Genomic DNA, 23964 nt, shown 5'->3' on the forward strand with positions numbered 1-23964 from the left:
CGGGGCGAAAGTATCACTCTTTCTGAACAAGAACGAAAGTATCACTTTTTCAGAAACAATGCGAAAATATCACTTTTTCTGAAACGGGACGAAAGTATCACTTTTATTGAAACATGGAGAAAGTATCACTTTTTTTCAGAAACATAGTGAAAGTATCACTTTTCCTGAAGATATTTCTACTCCCATAAGTCAAAAAGCGATATCTGAAATGACATCCAAACAGGCTTAGTCCAAGTCGATAACTATACGAGAGATCCGACATTAACAACATGCTATACTAGGCAGTCGGAAAGGGCCGGGCACCAAAAGTTTCCGTGAAAATCCGCGTCCGACCACTGATAGGCAATCAGGTGTGCCGGGCAAGCCCGTAACAGGCCATCGGGCGTCCATGAGCACCTTAGACCCAGACGGATCATAACGCGTTAATAACAACACCCTCGGAGACTTTTCCTTTTTTTTTTTCATTACATACAAACTATTCTCTCTCTTTCTTGCAAATCCTTTTTCTCTCGCGGAATCATCTTCAGAAACTGGTATGTGAGATTCCAATCCAGGGTTTATTAGATTTCTGTTCATTCAGTATCTTCGAGACTACTAGTACTCTATTCAGTAAAAATGTTAGGGTTTATGTTGTGAGTTTTTTTGAGAATTAGGGTTTTATGATGTAAACTTCGGTGTTGTGTAGATTAGGATTTTTGTTTTTCTTCTGAAGCCTAATTTTGTGTATTTCATGGTTTTTGTGTAAATCAGATAGGAAGAAGAGGAATAATTACCTTGGCTTAGGAGGAGGAGAAGTAAAGAGTTCATCAGCGATGGATCAAATTCCACCAAATGCACCTGACTCTTACATACCAGTTAAGCATATGTACCTTATTTTTATCGATGATTTAATAGTGATTTTCTATTTATCTTACTTGCACGGAAATGCATATAGACAGAAAACCTGTGTTGATTAGGGCTCCACTATAAGCAGTAAGAGGGAACGTTTTTTTTGCTTTGGAGTCCTTCCTCCAATAGTACCTTGAAATTCTTAAGCGAAGAACTGTCAAATTGAGTACTTAACAGTTCCAACAAATAGGTTAAGTAACTGGTGTATTAATTATGTTGGTTCACTTGTACAATTTGATATGCAGTTAGGCATATCCCATTATGTAAATGATTAAGAGAGCTTTTTACTTATAGTATAGCACACGAGAAACCAAAAAATAAAAATGTTTGATGACATGGAACTCGTTTATATCCGATTGTCAAATTTCTAATTGTCATTCTGATATTTATGTTTTTCTTGTTCACTGATTAGTTTCTCTTATTCAAATTTAATTTCGCATGAAGTATCAGATTACTTTATACAGTTTGGTAATATTTTGGATAATTTTATTGTGAAATATTCTTTGTGGTTCTTCAATGGCGATATAAATGCTTTCTAGTTTGACTGTGATCCTTTTAGTTAGTACATACGTCCAGTGAGTCTTACACTTAACTACATGTAGGATGTTATGCTTGAATTTCGTGCGGGCAAGTTGAACCTCGAAGGAACACGATTGGTTGCTGATTCACGTAAAGGACTTGTTCGAATAGCAAGGGTGAGTGTTTAAATTTGGTATTGCTCTGTAGCATTCAGTAGCCTTTTATTGTAGAATTTGTGTGCATTGCAAGTATGATGCTTGAGGAACTTATTATCCTTAATATCTGTATACACAGGGTGATGAGGGATTGTTACACTTCCAGTGGCTAGATCGTACACAGAATGTGCTCGAAGATGTATCCTTTTCCCCAGCTGGAAATCTATCAAATAAAATGAACTTGTTGCTTCTTAGGGAATTTACTTTTTAGGGATTCTTTGGCTTCGGACATAGCTTTTAGTGCTAGTTTGAATATATCGATCCTTGCGATGATTGTTTTTGGGAATTGTCATGTTCACTTTGTGTATCCCAGTAGTTCCAGGTTCTATTTACCAACAGAAAAGTTGAAATGTCGCTATATCAATAACTAATTAGAAAAAGATGAATTTCTTCCATAAGGTGTCTCATTTATTGTTTATTCAACTTATTGCTTTGTGGAATAGAGTTGTTGACAGTTGTTCAGCTTGCAAGTTGCAACGCTTCAGTTTGATGTTCTTCTGCTGGAAGTACTGTACTTTTCCTTGACAGAGTAATCACAGGATCAAATAATATTCCCGGACGAGGCAGTTTTCGAGAAGGTACACTAACAATCAATGTTACATGGGATATTTGTAATTAATTGAAGTTAAGTTGTGGTTCTTCTTCTTTAATCTGTTGTTGCCTGTTCAGGTCGGTCCGCCATCTGAAAGGGTATACCGTTTAAAGTTCAGCACCGACAATAGGACGTTCTTTTTTTGGATGCAGGTTGGTTTTATTGACTGTTGCTTATTTTATTTTGTCCTTCCACAAGGCGTCGTACTTCTTATTTCGTTGGAAATTCTTAATTTTGTTTGGCATCACATCTTGTGTTCAGGAGCCAAATTCTGATGAAGATTCACGAATTAGCACCTCAGTCAACTTCCACATGAATCGCCCTTTTGGTACATTCATCATCTTTGTTTTGGTTCCACTAGTTCTATGATCACATTGTGTTTTCTGAAAAGTGGTTGTTATTCCAATTGCTTGGCAGAATTTGATAGAGAAGAACCTGAAATTTCAGCTCCTCTCCCACTGTCTGAAGCATCCGATAAATCAGAAGACATGGCTGAAGATGAGGTGTCATCGAGGTAAAGAATGATTTTGCGTGCCAAATTTTTTATTATCTTTCGGGGACATGAAAGATTATCAGTATTTCCGCTGTATTAAATCATCTAAGAACTAAGAAGAAAACCTGCTGTATCAAACTCAAATTCGCAAACAATATTCATCTGCTGTGAAACTTTGCACTCTTAGTTTTTAACTTGTTGCTTTTCTAAAGGATTGTTTTTAAGATCAATATTTTTTGAACGGTTAAATAATATTAGATGACCTATTGTTAAGCAAACCACAACTTTCTAGCGTCTTAAATTTTGTGTAACGGTTTATATTCAGAAGGAAGAACTATTATACATGATATTTATATTCTCTCTTACAGGGCAAACTTGGTTATGCCTAACTTCGGTACGACAGCAACTAGTGATGTTAGCTCTTCAGCTGGACCAGTAAAAATGGCAGATCTGCAGAGAATATTAAGTAGTTTTGGAGCAGGAGGTATTATATATGGTTGTCTTTTCGTATTTTAAGGCCTCATTTGTATGCTATATACTTTCTGACATATTATACTCTGTGTTTGGCGTTGCAGATGCTGCTTTGGATCCTGATGGAGGTGATTTTCTACTTAAATATAGGGCTTAGTAAACTTTGTTATGCTTAATATAGGGGTGTTGTACTCGGCATGTATTTAAAAGGCCGTTCCTTCTAGACCACTAGACCCATAGTCTAGCTGACTTGCTATCCCATACCAATCACACCTTTTATGCTGTCTTCGGTCTTCGGTTGTGATCACTCAGTTACATCTTTGCCTGGAGAATTCCATTAATGGCCTCAAAACATTATTCTGCTGACCATCTAAGAGCCCGTATGTTGTGGAACTCTTGTCTCTTGGTGAATGTGAAAGTCGATCTCATCGTCTCCAGGACTCATAATATACTCAGTTGTAACCTACAGGACTCATAATATACTCAGTTGTAATTTTAGCCCCTGGTTTGTGTCCAAGTCTGCCACAGTGCAATTGTTGGACCATGACCTGTTCTAATCTCCTCAATGCTCTCTCCTTTTTTTTTGGTAATGCTTCTGAAAGATTTTATTTTTAAGGTCTGGGATTGGAGGACATTCTGACTCCTGAGCTGATACTGCCATTGATTGAATCACTGCCTTTGGAACAGCGATTGGCGGCACATTTGCCTGAGGTAGGAAGTATTCGATTCTATAAGCTCTTACATTTCAATGTAAAGTATTACTACTCTTACCACATTTATATCGATGCAATGTTTCAGGGTAAACTGAGTCCTTCCGATCTAATCGAGTTACTACAGTGCCCACAATTCCGTCAACAAGTAGAATCATTTACATACGTGAGGATGCTATCTTAATATTTTATTGATTTAGGTTCTAGTCTCAAAGGAAGTCCACTCAGGACTGACACTTCTTCTATGTGTTTGTTTTAGGTGCTTCGCACAGGACAGATTGATTTGACTCAGTTTGGTATCGACCCAGCTAAATGTAAGTAATGAACACTCCGAAATTTTTTCCTGGACCATTAGTACATGTGAGATGGATTTTTATCTGTTGTTTTGTATAATATTAGAATGATTTCTAACACCAACTCTTGAAAATCTATGTTGTTATTTGTTATGAATTTGCAGACAACTTTAGTGTTCAATCTTTCCTCGAAGCTTTGGACGACTCTGTTGCAAAAGTTTCAGATTCTGGGGAAACTGGTTCAAGGCAAGATGATAACAAGGACTCGACATCTCAAGCGCAAAATGATCCTATGGATGAAGGACATTAGCATTAGTTGGCAGGTGTTTAGCTGGGGTTCGACCAACTTATGCCAACTTTTCTCTACCACCACTGTTGAGATATAAAAGTTTAAGTGAATTTCTTTCAAAGCAAATCTGAAGAAAAGAGAAGTAAAGACGGAAAAAGAGTAGATATACCCATCCTTGTTTGTTAACAAAAATCAATAAACTTACAGTAATAGGTTTAGATTCCATTGATTTACAAAAATTGATTCAAGAACTGTATTTGGAATGTATAAAATTTTCAAGAACTTCATTTGCAGGTCTGTCAAATTGGGTTCATTTATGGGATATGAGATATTCATCCCATGACCAAATGAAGCCTAAATTCTGTTGCAGAGTCCAGCCCATATGATCATATTTTACCTTTTGTGCAGCTGATGTCAATTGCAGGTTTGAACCTTTCTGACTTTTGAGTATTGTGGACAGTGTGACACTGTACGGGGCGACTTTACACTTCTCCCATGATCCAGGGTTAACTCCTGACCTAACAAACAACATCACTCATTGATTGCCAGCTAATTCTCAGTTGCAATCTGTTCTAGTTCAGAACCACAATTTATCATCACATGAATTCGCTTGCCCGACCTTTTAGTTGCCCACAAATCTTGTGCCACGGTGCCCAAACATAGTCAATGAGCGTGATGACTCATTTTTAAGTTGTATTCAAACACGGTGTACGTGTATTGTTGAGTAGGTATTTTTACGGTCTCTCGTTCCCAGCCACCACCACCACCAGCACCTCAACTTTATTATTCTCTTCATTGATACTTCTTTTTGAAAGCTCACGGGGAAAAAGCAAGACTTGGGCTTTCCTTGCCTTGTTTTGTATTCTTGCTGGTGCTTTCGGTACAAGTCTTCGAAAGACTGCCTCCTTTTAAGAGCATATACCTATCTTCGTCCTCTTTTTTATTAGTCCTGGGTTCACAAAATACTTTCGTAAAGTGCTTTCCACACCTCTATGCAGCGCCTTAAACTGAGTTTCTTTTCATCTTCTTCTCAAGCAATCTCTTCTATATCATATTTTATGGCTTAGTATTAAAACCTCAAGAACAAGCTATCATTTGACCCTTTTTTTCTCTCTTATCATGGAACCCATGAATTCATCAACCAATTCTCTTGGCAGTACCACCATCAATGTCAATATCTCCGATGAAGTAAATGCAATGATCGTCCCGTTACTGCTGACGAATCCGTCTTATCATCGTTCAAAGTCGAACATATACGACGAGCTACGAAGTTTCCGTGTGAGTCTCAAGTGGTGTGCACTTGATCATTCAACATATGTAAACAAAACTGTTTCTTACTTGGTTTTTATTTTCCTTACCATAGTTGTTCCCATTTTTAGTTCAGTTTTTGTTCATGTACCTAAGACTTCAACTATTGTGGATCCAATTTCATTCAACAAGTTGATTCAGTTGCCAGAGTCGGGTTTAGCCATCATTGGTTTCTTCACAATATCCCGGTTCTTTAAAAAGTACGGTCTGCGACGGCTTCTATATCTCGATGAACTTCAAGATGATTCAACGTACGTTCGACGTGGGTATGCACGAGAACTTGATAAATCCTTTAGACACCTTGCTTACATTCTTTTACCTTCTTTTCTTGTTGAATTTGCACATAAGATACTATTCTTCTCAACAGTCATAGTATCAATCCCCGTACCGTACGCAGAAAACCGTCTACCGTACAATTCGATTATGTTTCTAGCAGGTTTAGTTTCATGGGTGTATAGAACTGGTGTGTTTTTGTTAGTTTGTGCGTTGTTTAGATTAACATGTGAGTTGCAAATATTACGGTTTGAAGGATTTCAAAAGATGTTAGAAGGTTATGGGTCAGACCCTGCTACCATTTTTGAAGAACATATGAGGATAAAAAAGCAATTATCGGAAACAAGTCATCGGTACCGGCTTTTCATTGTGGCTTCTTTGTTTATGATTACTATTTGTCAGTTTGGAGTTCTCATGTTAGTTTTGGGTTCAAAAGCTGAGAAGAACTTCTTCAATTCAGGCGATCTTGTGGTTTGTTCCGCAGTTCAGTTAAGTGGTTTCTTACTGTCACTTTTGGGAGCAGCAAGAATTACTCATAGAGCCCAAGGAATTGTATCCATTGCTACAAGGTGGCACATGCTTCATGCAACTACATTCAGCAATGGGGTCTCGAAGAGTAACTGCTGCACGTTGGAAAAGATGGATAGAATTTCAGCGGCCAATGCTGGGGTTGTCGAAGAGTCTAACCGCACAATTAATAGTAACTCAACAAATGACACTTTGCTTGCGATGCCGTCACAGGATTCATCATCTTTCCAGACTAGACAATCTTTGGGTGAGTATTGTGCATTCAGAAATTCTGTTCTCTCTTAAACCATCAAAACGGACCTCCGTTGCATGTCTCCTATATGGGTTTAACTCTAATTTGTTTTTGTGTTCGTGTAAATTTTTGCAGTGACATATTTGCAACACAACAACGGCGGAATCACCGTGTATGGGTTCGCTCTGGATAGGGGATTGCTTCACACACTCTTTGCCTTTGAGTTTTCTCTAGTTTTATGGATATTAAGTAAAGTTGTTGTCCTCTCATCTTGATAAATGCTTTCATTAATCATGAAATTCATTAAAATGTGTTTATAAACTATTCAAGAATATATTGTATAGCGTATAGCTCCTATATGTAATGAGAGAGTACTTACATTTTCCCATTGGATTTCCCAATCTTTTGATCAAGCAGGTATGTGAACCAACTTCCTAGCTAGTGGAACCTTTATGTTTTCCTACGTCCCTCCAGTCGATATTGTACGCACGTTATTCACAGAAAGCAATGTTCCCAAACAAACACAGTGATTACATTGCTACATAGGCCTATTCGCTGATGATAAGAGTATCGAAAGAAATATCGATGACCGAGATTGAGCTTGAAGAACTTCTGCAGAGAATCTAACATATACACAAACTAATTTAACAAGGTCTTCACCGATCCGAATGCTAAATTTACAGAAAGTGAAAAATCATGGATTCTCCAGTGCCCAGTGGGATATGTCCTCACTCCTCAAATGTTGGGAATGGGCTTTGGTACATGAGCCTTTGCCTTGTGTATTTCATTTTCTAGGAGCACATGACAAATTCTCCTCCTTTCTGGTGTTGTTTTGATATGAAAACGAAAGATAAGAAGTCTGTGTGTTGATTAGCTAGATAAATTAGAAACAGAACAGTAATACTACACAACCGCCGTAATAACCATCATAGGCTAGGGAGCTGGTACAACAGAGATTAAGAAACCGTATATTGTTGCATACACCATCATTCTAATTTCATTTAATAGAGTACCAGAGCGGAGCTTAGATGAAGATAAAATTCATATAGGTTACAGCCCTGCAAAATATCCGAAGCAGACTAGAAACTGAAGCAAATATATGCTTTAAACAGAAATGAGGCATAATCAAAACATTTTAGTACCCTATCCTTGATGGTTCAGGGAATTACACCAATCTCCAACATATTCCAGAAAAAAACAAACTAACAGTACTTGTAAACACTCACAAGGGGACTACTTCTAGAGTGATCCTCACAAAGACTAAAATAACAACACTGACATACAGAAAGTATTGTTAAGCTTTTTCAGAGCTCGTCAAGAACTTAACCACACATTTGGCGGGTTTTGGAAACATTAGTAACAACTTCATCGCATTTATTTGTTCCTTATGGTTTTTGGAAAGCCTTGAAGAAGCTACAATGGTTACAGTCTCAAGAAAACTAAGACACTTCAGAAAGAGTTTAATCGCATTTAGCTCCATCCAATATCCATTAAAATACTCGACTTTGATCGACTTCAGGTTTGGTAACGAATATTTAGGATCAAGTGACCAACAACCATCATCCTTTTTTTCAGGGATGCGAATGCTCTACAACAATTAAAGCAAAAGTTCAGCAAAATACAACACCACAAAAGATCTAAGCAGTGATGCTAACACAAACATATACTACTTATTTTTATAAAGATTGCCCAAATGGAGTTATGGAAAAGTAAATAATGAAAGTTTATTGATTTTCGAAGGAGAAGAGGAGTGATCCTAGTTTAGGAAACTAACGCATTACAATCCAAATCAACTGTTTCGCTAAATATGGTAACCCCAGTTTTCAATGAGAGAAGTGAATACCATTGGGCTAACAAAAAAGAAAGCCTTTTAACTATACGAGGTGAGTGTTACCTCAGCAAAGACAATCGATTCTAGATTAGGCGAGAGCTGGAGAAACCTAAAAATTCTTCTCATAATCGAACCAAAATCTGAAGCAAATCTCGTGCAATTATAACCTGGGCTAACTTCTAGATGGATCAAATTGTTAAATGCAGAAAAATCGCTTAAGAGGATATCCGTCTCACTTTGAACCTGATCATTAAGAAAAAACAAAGTGTACCAGTGCATAAGAGTTGGTAAAACCATAGGCAGAACATGATACTTCATTACTGCCGTATAAATTAAGTTTACAACAACAAAATCATCAAGAACATTTGAAGTATTAGCTACACATACCGGAAAGCAGGAAACTGACAATTTAAGAAGCTTAACATTAGAAAGCTTTTGAAAAAGCTTGATTGGGAATTCGGCACATACTGCATGTATATATCTGCCTCAACTAATGATGGAAAGCTGTCGATTTCAAAACCATTTGGTTTCCAGCCTTCTTTCTCTTCTAGTATCCTCTAGAGTTCGCCAGTTAAAAAATCAAGAATAGCGATAGAATAGACTACATGTTTCCATCTTTTGGATAAAACGCAGGTAGACATACCACATTTGGTTGGAAGGAAAGAAAGAATGTGATGAATTAGTGCATCAGGTAAATTACTTATCTTATCCTCTCCAACACCCACATTGCTGTTTTGCAAACTTTTATGTTTCTTTTTGTTTTTCAACACCATGATTCCAGAATGAACTTATTTGACAAAGTAATAAAAATGGGAGTTAGTATATAAAAGAGAAGAAACTATGTAAAACATTTCATCAAACAGTCAGCATGCATAAAGATGAATTACACATTTCATCAAACAGTTAGCATGCATAAAGATGAAAGTCGATGAAGAAGAATTCGAAAGATGGAATAAATACCTATATAATTCAGAAAAAATAAAGAAATCTGGACTGCATAGGTAGTTGGAAGTAAAACTAACCTGAAGTTGAGCTCCGGTCACTTCTTCTCTTTGATTTGCAGTTTTGAACCTACGGTGAAACTTCACTTTTCTTTTCAATCAACTATTGTAAAAAATGCAAATAGTAAGTGTAGAAATGGTGTTGGAGTTAGAGAGACAGGGTGGAGAAGAGTATGGCACCGGCACCGGATCTTGCTCCAGCTCCGGCTGAAACAATTTAAGGAAGACTTGTGTTTGTATTCGAGAGTTTTTAAGGCTGAGTTTGATTTATTCCAATAACGTTTTGGAATAAAACGTTTTTTATCTGGAAAAAGAGAAAGAAGCTATTTATATACATATATACCGTTACATTGGCACGTACGCGGCACAATTTTTAGCCTCTTTTTTGTCAATTAAAAACCCTAAAATATCCGACGAGGATTCCAGAGATCGATCTATCATGAACAGAATAATGTCAGTTCTTAGGGTACCTGCAGTAAAATCTTCTTTTTCCCTTTCCTCATCTCGTCGTTTTTCACCTATCACCGCTACAAATTTCACCAAAGTTCCTTGTTTTCACCTTCTTCTTCTTCTCTTCGTTTTTCACGTTTCATAACTAATACCAAGATCACGTAAACCTACAGTTGGCATGCAGAGGCATAGCAAATAAATTCTATTTTACTAATCCCTTAATAATATAATCAACAACAAAAGGAGAATAAATCCCAAAGCAGCAGCAATTGAAGATGAAGATTCTAAAACAAATTATGATCAGAAAGAGGAAGAAGCGGAGATTAATAACCTGGAAGTGAAAGTGAAATCTATGGTGATGGAAATTTATGGAGTCGAGTTGTAAAAGTGATTGGAAAATTCAGATGGCCAAAGATATCAAAGAAAGCTTGGATAATTATAGGTGTCATCACTGGAGTAAGTATTGTTGCTTTATTTTTAGTTTACTGTCACAATATTATAATGTCTACCATGGTCTTGTTTTTACTTATACTACTACTTTTTTCGTTTCCAGTTAATTTAATCTTTTTAGCAGCTCTAGATAAGTAACCATAAGGTTTAAGGCTTGATCAGATTTATCATCAGTAAAAGTCTGAAATATTTGTAAAAGTTTAGAACCAGCTATTTGAGTCAGATTATTTTTGTTAGAATTCTCTTCTCCAAATTATGGTCTTTCTTGTATAATTTTATGTTATTGGCTTGAGTTCCATTTTTTTCTTTTGGAAACAAGCACTGCTCCGTCTGTTTCAGAAAAAATGATATACTTCACTTTTTCATTATTTTTCTTGATAGGCTAAATTGAAAAAAGTGAAAGTATCGTTTATTTATAGAACAAATGGCTTCACGAGCCTTCAGTATATGTATATTTCCTGAAATTTGTCTCTTCGACACTAAAACATCTTGACGGCAGGAAGATATTATTCTACCATTGGAGGTTTCATTTGGTTAGCCAATGTCCTATAGGTTGCTAACTTCATATGAAAAATTGCATAAGACGCCATTGGTGTTTCGGGCATGAGGTTAATATTTGTATGTATTACTTGTGTCAAAAGCTGCTTACTTGCAAAGAAGCTCCTGACGTTGCATCATCAGTTTATCACCCACGACATCCCTTTATAACTGGTAAAACTGTCCAGTCAACCCATCAGGGCCTGGTGCAGCATCTGTGACAGTGATAGGAGGGGTTAGACGTCCATTGTCAGTAGTACCATCTACTTTCTGGGGGATTTCTCTCCATCCGCAGAAAATACCTCAGGAGCGCCGGGCAGATAACATCGCAACAAGATACTGTATTGGAAATGATGGTGTCATTTTGCCACTGACACAACTTAAGAATTTAGAAGAGGTTTTTCAACTTCTAGATACTTTATTCATGTTGAAGCTTTCTGTTGGCTTGAGATGGAACATACAGGTATTAGCTATTAGAATCTTAACATACAGGTTATCTAGATTTATAATTCACTATATACAATTTGAAGACAAAAGTTGCTATCCAGTCTGTTTGATGCTTATGCAGCCAGGTACTTGCTAAAACAACAAATTCTGATTAGCTAGATGAAGGAACAAGTTGAAATTACAAACAAAATTTTAGGTAAATCTTCTTCTAATTTTCACTATTACAAACTTCTGGAATCCATACCCAACTTGAGCACTATCTTCAACTTCTTTATAGGATGCTGCTTTCCTAATTAGAAAAAGAATAGAAATACTACAAAACCGTAATAACACATCTCGATGTTTACACCGTACATTCTATATTCATTCAATAGAGTACCAGAGCAGAGCTTAGACGAAGTTTAAATGCATATAGGTTCCAGCCCTACAAAATACCCGAAGCAGACCAGAAACTGAAGCAGAGATACTATAAACAGAAAATGGGGCAGAATCAAAACATTTTAGTACCCTATCCTTGATGGTTCAGGAAGTTACACCAATAACCAACATACTCCTTACAAGGGGACTTCTAGAATGATCCACTCAAAGATTAGAATAACAACACTGACATACTGAAAGTATTCTTAAGCTTTTTCAGAGCTCGTCAAGAACTTAACCACACATTTGTTCCTCATGGTGTTTGGAGAGCCTTGGAGAAGCAACAATGATTACAGTCTCAAGAAAACTAAGATGCTTCAGAAAGATTTTAATCGCATTTAGCTCCGCTGGTTCCCCATTAAAGTATTCGACTTTGATTGACTTCAGGGGTGGTAGCAAATATTTAGGATCAAATGACCAACAACCATCATCCTCTTCGCCGAGGATGTGAATGCTCTACAACAATTAAAGCAAAAGTTCAGTAAAATACGATACCACAAAAGATCTAAGTAGTGACGCTAACACAAACACATACGACGTACTACTTACTCTTATAAAGATTGTCAAATGGGGTATAGAAAAGAAAATAATGGAAGTTTATTGATTCCAAAGGAGAAGAAGAGTCATCCTAGTTTAGGAAACTGATGTAGTACAATCCAAATCAACAGTTTCGCCAAATATGGTAACGCCAGTTTTCAATGAGAGAAGTGAATACCATTTTGTTAACAAATATAAAATAAAGTCATTTTGTTCTTTTAACTGTATGAGGTAAGAGGTAAGCGACTTGCCTGAGCAAAGACAATAGATTCTAACTAGTGATGCTAACACAAACAGATGCTACTTACTTTTATAAAGATTGCGTGGGGTTGAAAAAGAAAATAATGAAAGTTTATTTACTTCCAAAGGAGAAATCAGTGATTCCAGTTTACGTAACTGCCGTATTACAATACAAATCAACAGTTTCGCCAAGAATGGTAATGCCAGTTATTAATGAGAGAAGTGACACCGATGCTAACAAAAAAGAAGCCTTTTAACTATATGAAGTAAGAGGTGAATGACTTACCTACGCAAAGACAATCGATTCTAGATTAGGCGAGAGCTGAAGAAACCTGAAAAATCTTCCCATAACCGAACCAGAATCTGAAGCAAATCTCGCGCAATAATAACTTGAACTAATTTCTAGATGGATCAGATTGTTAAATGCAGGAAAATCGGTTAAGAGGATATCCGCCTCATTTTGAACCTCATCAGTAAGAAAAAACAAAGTTTAGCAATGCATAAGAGTTAGAAAAACATAGGCCTAATAACATGATGGTTCATCAATGCCATATTAATTAAATTTACAAGAACATTTGAAGTATTATCTAGGCATACTGGAAAGCAGTCATCTGACATTTTAAGACGCTTTACATTAGAAAGCTTTTTAAAAAGCTTGATTGGAAATTCTGCATCACAAGACATGTCAATATCTGCCTCAACTAGTGATGGAAAGCTGTCGAATACAAAGTCTGTTGGTTTCTCTAGTCTGCAAAACATGGTTGACAGATTAGGTGCAGAAATCTTCACTGTGGACTCTCCAAAACAACAGTACGCAATGTGCAACTGCTTCAGTGCGGGGTTTGCAATCCATAAAACTTCATTATGAAAACCACCACAGTATCTCAAACTCAACTCTTCAAGGATGGGGCAGTTAGAAAATAATTTATTGAGTGATGTTCCATCCGTAAAACTATGATCTGCGAGCCAAAGTATCTTGAGCTTTGGAAAATAAATTGTGTTTGGAATAACAAATTTGGTAATAGTTGCCATGTCGAAACACAAGTTCAGCAGTGTCAATGAATTAGAAGTAAAAAAAGATAGAGGAAATATTGAGGATGTACTTGGACATTCTATGTAAAGACAAAATTCTTCAACTTTACGCTTTATAATAATAGTGATTCATCTGTTAACCCGTGATTCATCAGAAATCGCATCCAAATAAAGATAGAACTTCTGGATATTAGGCTTCTCATGAATAAATAGTACCATGTCAATAAAATTCATGAACCATCTAGTTTCCAGCTTTCTTTCTTTTCTAGAATCCACTTGAGTTCGCCAGTTACGAAAATCAAGAGTAGTAATAGAATAGACTACATACTTCCATCTTTTGGATAAAATGCAGGTAGACATACCACATTTGATCGGAAGGAATGAAAGAGTGTGATGAATTAGCGCATCAGGTAAATTACTTATCTTATCCTCTCCAACACCCACATTGCTGTTTTGCAAACTTTTATTTTTCCTCTTGTTTTTCAACACCATGATTCCAAAATGACCTTTCCTGAGAAATCAATCAAAATGAGAGTTACTATAAAAGAGACAAAACTATGTTACACATTTCATCGAACAGATAACATGCATAAAAATGAAACCAGTGACCTGAAGTTGAGCTCCGGACACTTCTTCTTCCCTTTAATTTAAACCTAAAGTGAACTTTACTTTTCTTTTCAATCAACTATTGTAAATGCAAATCGTAAGTGTAGAAATGGTGTTGCAGTTACAGAGGAGACAGCGTCGGAAAGAGTACGGCACCAGCACGGCAGCACCGGCTCTGGCTGAAGACTATATTAAGGAAGACTTTGTAATTATAAAAACCGGCCCTTTTGAAACAAAACGTTGGAATAAAACGATTCTTTTTCTTTTTGGAGTATATATACAACCCGGTGAATGTTCAGCCTATTATTTTTTTTTGTCGATTAAAACCCGGTAAAACCCTAAAATATCATCGAGAATTCCAGAGATCTATCGTGAACGAAATAATGTCAGTTTTTAGGGTACCTGCTCTTAAATCATCTCTCTCACTTTCTTCTTCTCTTCGTTATTCAACTCTCACCCCAACGAAGATCAAGACGCATGTCGATCACCTAGACCTACCTTTTGCATACAGAGGAATAGCTAGTTATAAAAGAGGAATTGAAGATGAAGATTCCGAAACAAATTATGATGATGCTGAAGAGAAAGAATCAGAAGAAGTAAAAGAAGAAGAGATGAAAACCCAAGAAGTGAAAGGGAAATCTAATGGTGATGATGGAAGTTTATGGAGTCGACTTGTAAAACGGATTAAGAAGTTCAAATGGCCAAAAATATCATGGAGGGCTGTTTGGATAACTCTAGGTGTTCTCACTGGAATAGGTACCGTTTTATTTTTGATCTACTGTTTAGTTCTCATGGCGGCTGCTATGCTAATATCCATGTTATTACTGCATTATATTATTCTTTTCTTTCCATGGTTTCTTATATTTTCTTTTTTGGGTGGTAAATTACCATAAGGAGTTTAGGCATGACTAGCTCCATTTGTAAATTAGAATCAGCTTGCTTAATTATTATTATTATTATTGTTGTTTTTAGATCTTATCCAAATTATGGTCTTTTTCTTCTTTTTTGTACATTGCTTTCGAGAAATTATCAGTTTTTTTCTTCCCTTATTTTTTTTGTTTTTGTAATTTGATGTTTAATTAATTTATCGGATATACACAAACCACCTAAACAAGAACTAAGACGTTGTTGATTACATCTAATTCCATGTGTAAAATAACATGTCTTCAGTCTTTTGATAACTAATCCAATTATATAGGATCGTGAGCGCATTTGATAAAAAAAATATGGTCTAAACTATGCCTTTTAATTTAATTCCATTAAAAAGATTTGATAAAAATTTTGACAAATGTCATTCAAAAAATTTCTTTACTTTTATCGTGAAATTGTTTTCTTTTCTTAATATTAAACACAGACTAAAAAAACCTGGCTTGATTAGGATATACCCAGATTAATTGGGATATACCTAATGAGACAAAACCCAAGACATTTTGAAGTAAAAGAAGCCACCCCTTAACCTTGTATTTGCTAATTGGCTAATATGTCCGTGTTTAATTAACACTAAAAATTCTGATTAGGTTAATTAATTGAGTTTAGATGAATTAATTAAGTAGATTAAAACTTATGAATTTAAGATATCAAAACTTGTTTTTGATTGAACTCATGTGGGAAGATTTTTGCTGGAAAAAATTTCTTTTGAGAATTTTTTTTGCAACGGAAATGAAAACATACTACCCAAACACTTCTAAAAAGGGGATTGCAAAGCTAATGTGTGAAATCATATTCAAAATTAAAGAAGAAATCAACACTTTCAGTTCTGAAACTATGAAAAGTCGGCAGGGTCGACGAATGAAGAGCATGCCGATTATATCTGGCCGGCATGGTCCGCGGATGAATAGCACGCCGGCCATTTTTCCGTCTGCATGGTCTTTGAATGAAGAACATGCCGACTATCTTGGGCCAGCAATCTTACGGTCGGCATGTAAATATTTCCTACCATGCAGGCATATAGTCGTCCTGCACATAATTTAAAACACTGCCGGCTGCCCTATAGTCGGCATGCTAATGATTTCTGACCTTGCCGACCTGTAGTTATACCCACCAGAAAACAGAATATGGGAAGATGTAATTCACTTTATTCATGCAATTTTGGTTACTACATTGATTGAAACATAAAACCTAACTCCTTGTCGATGGAAAAACGAATGCACTTAGCATGTGCATCAAGCCTTTGAACCCCTAGGCGACCCTAGTGGACGAGTTATAGTCTCGTGAGGGTTTACATAGAGATTTACCCACAAAACCTACACCAAAACCATCAAGCTTCGTCGGAGGAATCCCATTCATCTCCGGGCTCCATGAAGTCCAGGGCATACTCCTGGATTTTGGATATCATGAAGTGATAGCTTGCATCGAATGCGAATGCCTCCCTATTTTCCTCCAAGTAGCGCGCTTTCACGGCTTCATGCTACAAAAACAAAATACAAACTTACTTTGTTAGTGGTGTTTAGTAGGAAGATCAGACAACATGGATTACGTAAGATAAACCACAAAAAATACTTACAAATTGTTCAATGGACAAGTTGAAGTGGGAAGCGTTAAAAATCCGAAGTTGGAGAGCTAAAAAAGCAAGTATCGCATTTTCGATGACTTTGTGCCTATAATGGACTTGTTGAACACTTCTTCCATTAGGATTCCCAAAGTCTTGCCTAAATTTGTTGTGTACCCTAGCCTAAAAGGTTACGGCATCCACCCTTACGGAGGACGCATGTCTAACTCTAGAATTTCCGCGTACCACGCTTTGGTGATTTCCAAATTTTATTTGAATCAAATGATGCTATTGTTGTATGTAGAGGTATTGGGAGAGTTAGATGGAGTGTATGATGATATGAGCTTTGGAGAGTATATGCAAATAGGCATGTGGTGTTTTGTAGAGAGAAGTAGTGTATTTATAGGATGGTGCCCAAATTTGGACGTTATAGTGCCCAAGTACAAGTCAATCAATGCAATTGTACTTGCAAAAATTTGAATTCAGAATTCGACAGCTCGGTTTTTGTTTCCACAATATGCCAACTATATCTTAGTCGGCAAGGTCGAAATTTGTTACCATGCCGACCTTATACTGATTTTAGGCATCAGAAGTTCAATTTCTTCTGTGTAATCGCCGGAAAGGTAATTAGTTATTAAGGCACCGGCTACGGTAAGACGGCAAGGTCATATTTTAGAACCATGCCGACCTTATACTGATTTTAGGCATCAGGAGTTGAATTTCTTCTGTGTAATCGTCGGAAAGGTATTTGGTTCCTAGCATGCCAGCTAGTATATAGTCGCACGGTCGAAATTTTGTTACCATGCCTACCTTATGATGATTTTAACTAGGCCTCAGGAGTAGGTATTTTATGCAACACATAGCCGGCAGGGTAGATAACATAATACCTTGCCGGATGTTATACAACCGGTTTGGTATTGGTCTGATTACCTTGCCGACCCTGGTATGCAAATATTTTATGCTGTCAGGGCCGACAGTCTGACAGTTCAAAATCTTGCCGGCCCTGGTTTGTTCGGCAATGTAACTTAAAAAAAAACATGCCGGCATAAGTATTGAAATTTTACGCATCTAAACAAACCATTCATTCAACAACTAGAAATCCAACACTTTTTGTCCAAAATACGAAAACATGTCCGACAAAACCTTAAAAAAATATATTTGTCCAACAGTTAACCTTAAAATTTGTCTACCACAACATAAAGAAATAAACTAGGAGTACATTCATTCACCACCACGACCACGACCACGTCCCCGTTTAGGAACACCACCACCAGTATTACTACTTTCACCACCACAGGAACGACCCATCTTTTTGTCAGCATTCATCTTGGCTTGTGCTTCCCTCCTGGCTTTTTCTTCCCTCTTTACTTCAGCATCAGCTTGCTTGAACATTTCGGTGGCATCCTCATTGTCAATATTTCTAGCAAAGTCAATGTGTTTGCTTTGTTCTTCAATGGACAAAGGCTCTTCTCTTTCTCTCGCACAACACATCACCTTCACAAGGCTCTTCAAATGCTCCTTCTATTTCAATTAAAAAACAAACAATTAATAGAATGATTCGATAATTTAATCTTAAAACATTAAGAGAAACTCTAAAATACTTACAAAGAACTTAAGACTTGTTGTCGGGTCTTTCGCTGCCAACTTCCTCTTACGAGGCAAATCTTTCGCAGTCATTTCCCTAATCACAGTAGGACTAGCCCAACCCAAGTACCAAGACATGTATCTCTCATGAGCTTCATGACCTACGGTCACCTCGTCCAAAAGACTCGTATCGACTTTACGGCCACTTCTACCGTTCCAATGATCTGTAACTGGCACTGGAGCATAAGTGACGTCAATACTTTTCTGGGACGTGGTGCAGTTATCCCTCTCCACTCTAAAGGACGACTCAACATCAACATGGGGTTCTTCTTGGACGTAACCCAACTGTCGCATTACCCGATGTGGATCGTACATAGAATATCCATGGGTGAGCATCAAGGGACCGTAGTACGATGCAACATCATCTCTCCTTTGGATTAAACCTTGATTTCTAGCATCTCGATACGGATCAAATGTTACCTGATCCGCAGTCAATTGGTCAATAGCGATTCGGAGTTTGATAAGTTGTTGCGGCATTTCCTTATCTTGACCACCCTTAAAACTGTATCTCTGTCATCTTGGCCTATTTATCGCTAGCTACATTCTCATTCACTTTGATGTAGGAATTGGCTTTCACCAAAGAAGGGAAGTGCTCATATATCCAAACCTATGCAAATACAAATTTTAGTAAGGATCTTATCTTACAATCATTTTCCGAATATAAACGATTTACACAATAAAATTACCTGGAAGAGACATATATTTCCGTTGACTTGCGCAGTGAGTGCCCTTGAAGCATTTGTCAACTCATTGTTCAAGAAGGCAACCACCAACGTACCCCAAGAATACTCATGCATCTCATTTAAGGGATGCAATAGTTAAATATACCTAGCGTCGACCGAGCTTCCGCAACTGTCGGGGAAGATACATTTGCCCAGGACGTATAGCAAATAACCTGCTGTGGTAGCATTGATTCGCACCAAATCCACCCTTCCTTCTTCATCAAAGATTTTCTTGGTCCCAGATAATGTTTTCGTCAACTTACTCGGATTAAACTTCTTGGATATATGACCACTCTTCACCTCAAGTACAGACTCCGTATGAATCTGATTCCAACCAAACAAATCTCTGGACAATTCGAAGATCTTCTCCCAAGAAATTTTACTATCGAACCCGTCACTGGCTGCCTTTCCCTCAACCTCGAGACCTAGAATTTGATGAGCATCATCGGGAGTTACTGCCATCTCACCGAATGGGAATAACATAGTATCAGTCTCTCCGTAGAACCTCTCACATAATGCAGATACGGTACCTCTGTCATACGCAATATTCGAACTCTCCACCGCATGCCACAACCCGGAGTTCTTGACAATCACTTGCACCTCCTCACATTCCTCGTCAAGTGACCAAGTTTTATCCACTGAACATGAAGCTTGGCGCCTCAAGAGACAGATGGCATGCTTGTGATCCTAAATACCAAAAACACAAAATGAAAAGAAATTCAAACATTTAAAGCAAATTTAAGATAGATACACTTAAATAAAAAACAAAGATAGATTGAGATTACTTACGATGGTATTTTGGATTTCACATGCCCAGGAGTCTTTGTATCCAAAAAGAACATCTCCACCATCTTTCAAGGTTCCTTTTTTAGCCTCATCTGGTCTCAGTTTAACCTTCAAGTGAGCGGGAGGCATGTGGGAATCAACTGGTTTAGTGATAACCCTCTTCGGTCTTCCGGTTTCAGTTGAAGTTGAAGCTTGGGTTTGTTGAACATTAGCTTGAGTTTGTTCTCCATCTCCTTCTTCTTCTTCTTCTTCTTCTTCTTCTTCTTCTTGTTCCACTGCCTCTTCAACAATTTCATCTTCGATATCCTTATCTTTATCTCCATTACCATCATCATTATCATCAACATTACCTCCTCCAACATTAGGCATCTCCTGATCACCATCATCAACATCATTGTTACCTTCTCCAGCAGCCGGAGTGCTTTCATGAACATCATCATTATCACCTTTTCTACCAGATGGAATTGATTGTTCTTCACATGAAGTCTCATCTGAATCACTGGGTTCCGATGGTGGTTCAGAATCATTCGGTACACGGATCTTGAGCGTTCCCGGCACAACGTATGCCCCTCGATGTGTTGAAGTCAAGAGTTTTTAACCAACACGAGGAGGTCTTGAAGGAGGACTAAGAGCTTTCATAGCTTTCTTCTTTTCCTTTTGCAACCTGAATAAGAACAATTAAGAAAAAAATTATAATTCGGCAGGGTCGACATATATAACCACTCCGGCGGAAGAATGGTCGGAAGGGTCAATATATAACTATATGCCGGCAAAGGCATAGCCGGAAGGGTCCTATTTAAATAATTTGTCGGCTTTTAACAACTATGAACACAGTAGATGGATGATTTTCAGCTTCAGGAGTCGGCATGCTCTATAAATAACACAACACCGGCGAACATAACCCCGACAGGGTTGTTTTTAATAACCATTCCGACTTTTTAATTTTTTAGGTAACAAGAGATACTAAAAATTTGAAACATAGCCGGAAGGGTATTTGAGTTATAACCCACCGACGAAAAAAAAAACTGACGCCGGCAAACTTATAGGTTGAACAACTTGCCGACGCTGTAAAAGCAGTTACAGAAACTAATTAGCCGACATGATCTTCAACCTAATAGCTTGCCGGCAAACCCTAAACATGAAATGTCGACAAGGTTTCAAAACAAACACCTTGCCGGCAAAATAACTGCAAATTCAAAGATTCGATTTTGCTGACCTAATTTGACATGCAAACATGAAATTGAAGTACTGGAGTGAGTTTAAGTAGGCCCTTACTTTCTTAATCACACTATTTCTTCTGTTTGAGCGACTTCAATTTCTTCTTTTTCAACCGTTTTTTTCTTTACTTTCTTCTGAACCAAACTTGCAATTCCAGGGTTATACTCATTAGGTTTTCGAATAACATCTTTCATACGAGTAGCTTTAGGTCTTGGCGGATCCATTGTTGAAGATTAATCGGAATTTTCGAATCGACGATTTCGATGAATTAATCGACGAGTTTCGATTTTTGATGGAGAAGAAGAAGAGAGCTGGTATGGTTGTGGAGCAGAAGAAGAAGAGAAGAAGGAAGATGAAGTGAAAATAATAAAACTAATTTAGGGTAATATGATTATAAAGGGTAAGGGTATTTTTGTAACTTACCCATTAGGACTCCCCCTAAAATCTTCAAAAAGAGTCCCTTTAAAATTGGATATACCCTAATTAATCTGGATATACCCCAACCAAGCCAGGTAAAAAAAGTCCAAAAAGATAACTAATGCTTAGTTAGATGAGCAAAAAAAGAAAGAAAAAGTGATTTATACTCCCTCCGTCTCAAATTAACAGTCCTAATTGACTTTGTCAATATATTAAGGAAATCATATAAAATGTCGTGACTAACCCTTGACTAACCCTATTTAATGTTATATTGTTACCAAAACTAAAATTAATAGTATTAAAAATTATAAATTGGATAGTATTATTATTTTAGGAAATATTTTTGGAAGTGGGTAGCTCTCTATTCCATAGGATAGGTATCGCTATTCAGAAAGGTGTGGGAGCTCAGCTTGTTGCTAGACTCCCAACCAGTTTCATGTAAGAATTATTATTATTCTGAATAAAAAATTAATTATATATAAGAAAAAAAAAAAAAACAAACTTATACTGCTTTTATTATGGAGTCCATAATTAGAACCGGATGTAAGAATAAGTAGAAGTTTTACTAGAAATTTTATAACTATCCCTAAATGTTTTTATTCAGAAAAGCATTGACAATTAACACAAAGATATTGAGTAGATTTTTTTTCCTTATATATGGTGATAATATTTAAGATTTTGAATTAAGTTTATATTAACAAAACTAGTCATAAAAATCCAAGGTGACCAAACTTGTGGTACAAAAACCCGATCCATTAAAACTCCATCGTAAACAAAATTGATACAAAAATCCCAAATTTAAATGTTGATTTCATCAATTTTTATTTTGATTTCATCATAACCAACATTTAAATTTGGAGTTTTTGTGTTAATTTTGTTTCGATGGGTTTTTTGTGTTACTTTTGTTTCGATGGGTTTTTGTGGAAGGATGATGACACGTCTGAGATTATAACTCGCAGGCCGTTATATTAAAAATGATTTTATGATTATAGATAATAAAGGTATATTTGATGGGTGCTCTCGTATATACCCCGTGGTACCCTTTTATCTAGATACCCCCAACACTTACCTATCTGCCCCATCAGATTCGCTAAATTTTTATACCCCGAACAACCAATCAGAAATAAGAAGACGAAGTAGACGTAGAATGTCTGTTTCATTTTTAAACCCTTCGTTCTCCACAGTCAATAGACTCAAGATCCCAAGAAAAACTTCTGCTACTGCAACCTATAGAATTCTTTCATACAGGCTAATCGGCCGACTGTTAAGGAGGCCTTCTATAGGATCAAAACAATGCAGGATGTCAGACACAACAAATGTCCCAAGCATTTAAAATTGGAATTTCAAATCTCACAATTTCTCAAAATTAAGATTTATCTTGAGACAATCGAACAAATTGATTATATAATTCAATCACAGATAATCAAACAAACAAATTATCGGTTTAAACTTCTTCAAAATTTCCACTAGATCGATCAGAATCGATCAATTTGTTCTTCAATTCTTTTCAAAATACCAAAAAAGAAAATAAGAACAAAAATCTCTGCCAATTTTGTAAATTTAATCAAACTGAAACCTTTATACTTCAACTCATTGATTTGTAGCCTGAGACATGATCAAATTCGATCAATTGCAGAAGCAGGGAACGGAATTGCAGAGTTACATTAGCAGAGAATCGAGCGAAGAAGATGAGGTCTGTACCAACAAATTCGACCCACATTTACCCTCTTATAATTCTTAAAATAAATATCGAACACAAAAAACAACAAAATAACATGATCAATTAATATTAGAAAAATGAAATTTAACTTACAAAACACACAAACCCATAGCTTCAACACTAATATACAGCACCACCACCATTAAAATTTTATTTGAGAGAAAAAAATGAATTCCTGCGGAATAACTTCTTTTTCTTCTCTATACTAAAAAACAACTTATTTAGCTCCTTATCAAACAATTAAGACCAAACCCATTATAGATCATCGCTCATCAAGTTGTGTCTATGTTTTCTTTTAAGTTTTTAGACTGAACAACAAAGAGGGGAATAAGGAAGTAAGGGGGTGGAAGAAGAACCGAGGAAATTAGACAAGAAAATAAAAGAGTTCTGTTGTACAGGGTTTTGGTCTTTTGGATAACAAATATTACTGTTTTCACGAAATTGTCATTCATGAAAACGTTAACCACTTGTTAGCCATGCTGCCATGCGCCTAGTTAGTAAGTTGGCGAATGATTCGCGAATCATTCGCGAATTTTTCCGTATCACGAATTTTATCGTCTTATTCGCGTACGTTTGCAACTCCGAACCCAAGTCGTGTATTATGTGGCAT

General features: G+C 36.7%; 2 protein-coding genes and 1 long non-coding RNA gene across 4 annotated transcripts; 2 read left to right on the top strand and 1 right to left on the bottom strand.

The window, feature by feature from the left end:
• Window positions 1-417: 417 nt before the first annotated feature.
• LOC113300011 (26S proteasome regulatory subunit RPN13-like) lies at window positions 418-4839 on the top strand. The gene is made up of 14 exons (XM_026549142.1): window positions 418-533; window positions 751-854; window positions 1491-1583; window positions 1702-1761; window positions 2162-2200; window positions 2292-2366; window positions 2476-2542; window positions 2632-2728; window positions 3076-3191; window positions 3283-3306; window positions 3795-3889; window positions 3977-4054; window positions 4148-4202; window positions 4346-4839. Exons 2-14 carry the CDS (start codon window positions 813-815, stop codon window positions 4489-4491), a joined length of 987 nt encoding a protein of 328 aa, XP_026404927.1. The 5' UTR covers window positions 418-533; window positions 751-812; the 3' UTR covers window positions 4492-4839.
• A 431-nt stretch (window positions 4840-5270) lies between these two features.
• LOC113300012 lies at window positions 5271-7684 on the top strand. Of its 2 annotated transcripts, XM_026549144.1 has the most exons (3): window positions 5271-6826; window positions 6947-7060; window positions 7229-7684. In XM_026549144.1, the coding sequence occupies exons 1-3, from the start codon at window positions 5590-5592 to the stop codon at window positions 7234-7236; spliced, it is 1359 nt and encodes a 452-aa protein (XP_026404929.1). In that variant the 5' UTR covers window positions 5271-5589; the 3' UTR covers window positions 7237-7684. The 2 variants fall into 2 exon arrangements, with proteins under 2 accessions (XP_026404929.1, XP_026404928.1); XM_026549143.1 differs by lacking the exon at window positions 7229-7684 and having other exon boundaries at window positions 5272-6826; window positions 6947-7206.
• A 214-nt stretch (window positions 7685-7898) lies between these two features.
• On the bottom strand, window positions 7899-9924 carry LOC113293578. Its single transcript, XR_003332372.1, has 3 exons — window positions 9665-9924; window positions 8706-8885; window positions 7899-8399 (listed from the first exon to the last, which is right to left on the bottom strand). It is a non-coding gene; the product is annotated as an uncharacterized LOC113293578 (long non-coding RNA).
• Window positions 9925-23964: the final 14040 nt, after the last annotated feature.

This window comes from Papaver somniferum, chromosome 7 (genome assembly GCF_003573695.1).
Source record: "Papaver somniferum cultivar HN1 chromosome 7, ASM357369v1, whole genome shotgun sequence".
Classification (NCBI taxonomy): domain Eukaryota; kingdom Viridiplantae; phylum Streptophyta; class Magnoliopsida; order Ranunculales; family Papaveraceae; genus Papaver; species Papaver somniferum.

Bases quoted from the DNA above. Each gene is read 5' to 3' on its own strand.
- LOC113300011 (XM_026549142.1), top strand. From the start codon at position 813: ATGGATCAAATTCCACCAAATGCACCTGACTCTTACATACCA. The intron at 855-1,490 runs GTTAAGCATATG...AACTACATGTAG, and splicing joins CACCTGACTCTTACATACCA to GATGTTATGCTTGAATTTCG. The intron at 3,192-3,282 runs GTATTATATATG...TTGGCGTTGCAG, and splicing joins AAGTAGTTTTGGAGCAGGAG to ATGCTGCTTTGGATCCTGAT.
- LOC113300012 (XM_026549143.1), top strand. From the start codon at position 5,590: ATGGAACCCATGAATTCATCAACCAATTCTCTTGGCAGTACCACCATC. The intron at 6,827-6,946 runs GTGAGTATTGTG...AAATTTTTGCAG, and splicing joins CCAGACTAGACAATCTTTGG to TGACATATTTGCAACACAAC.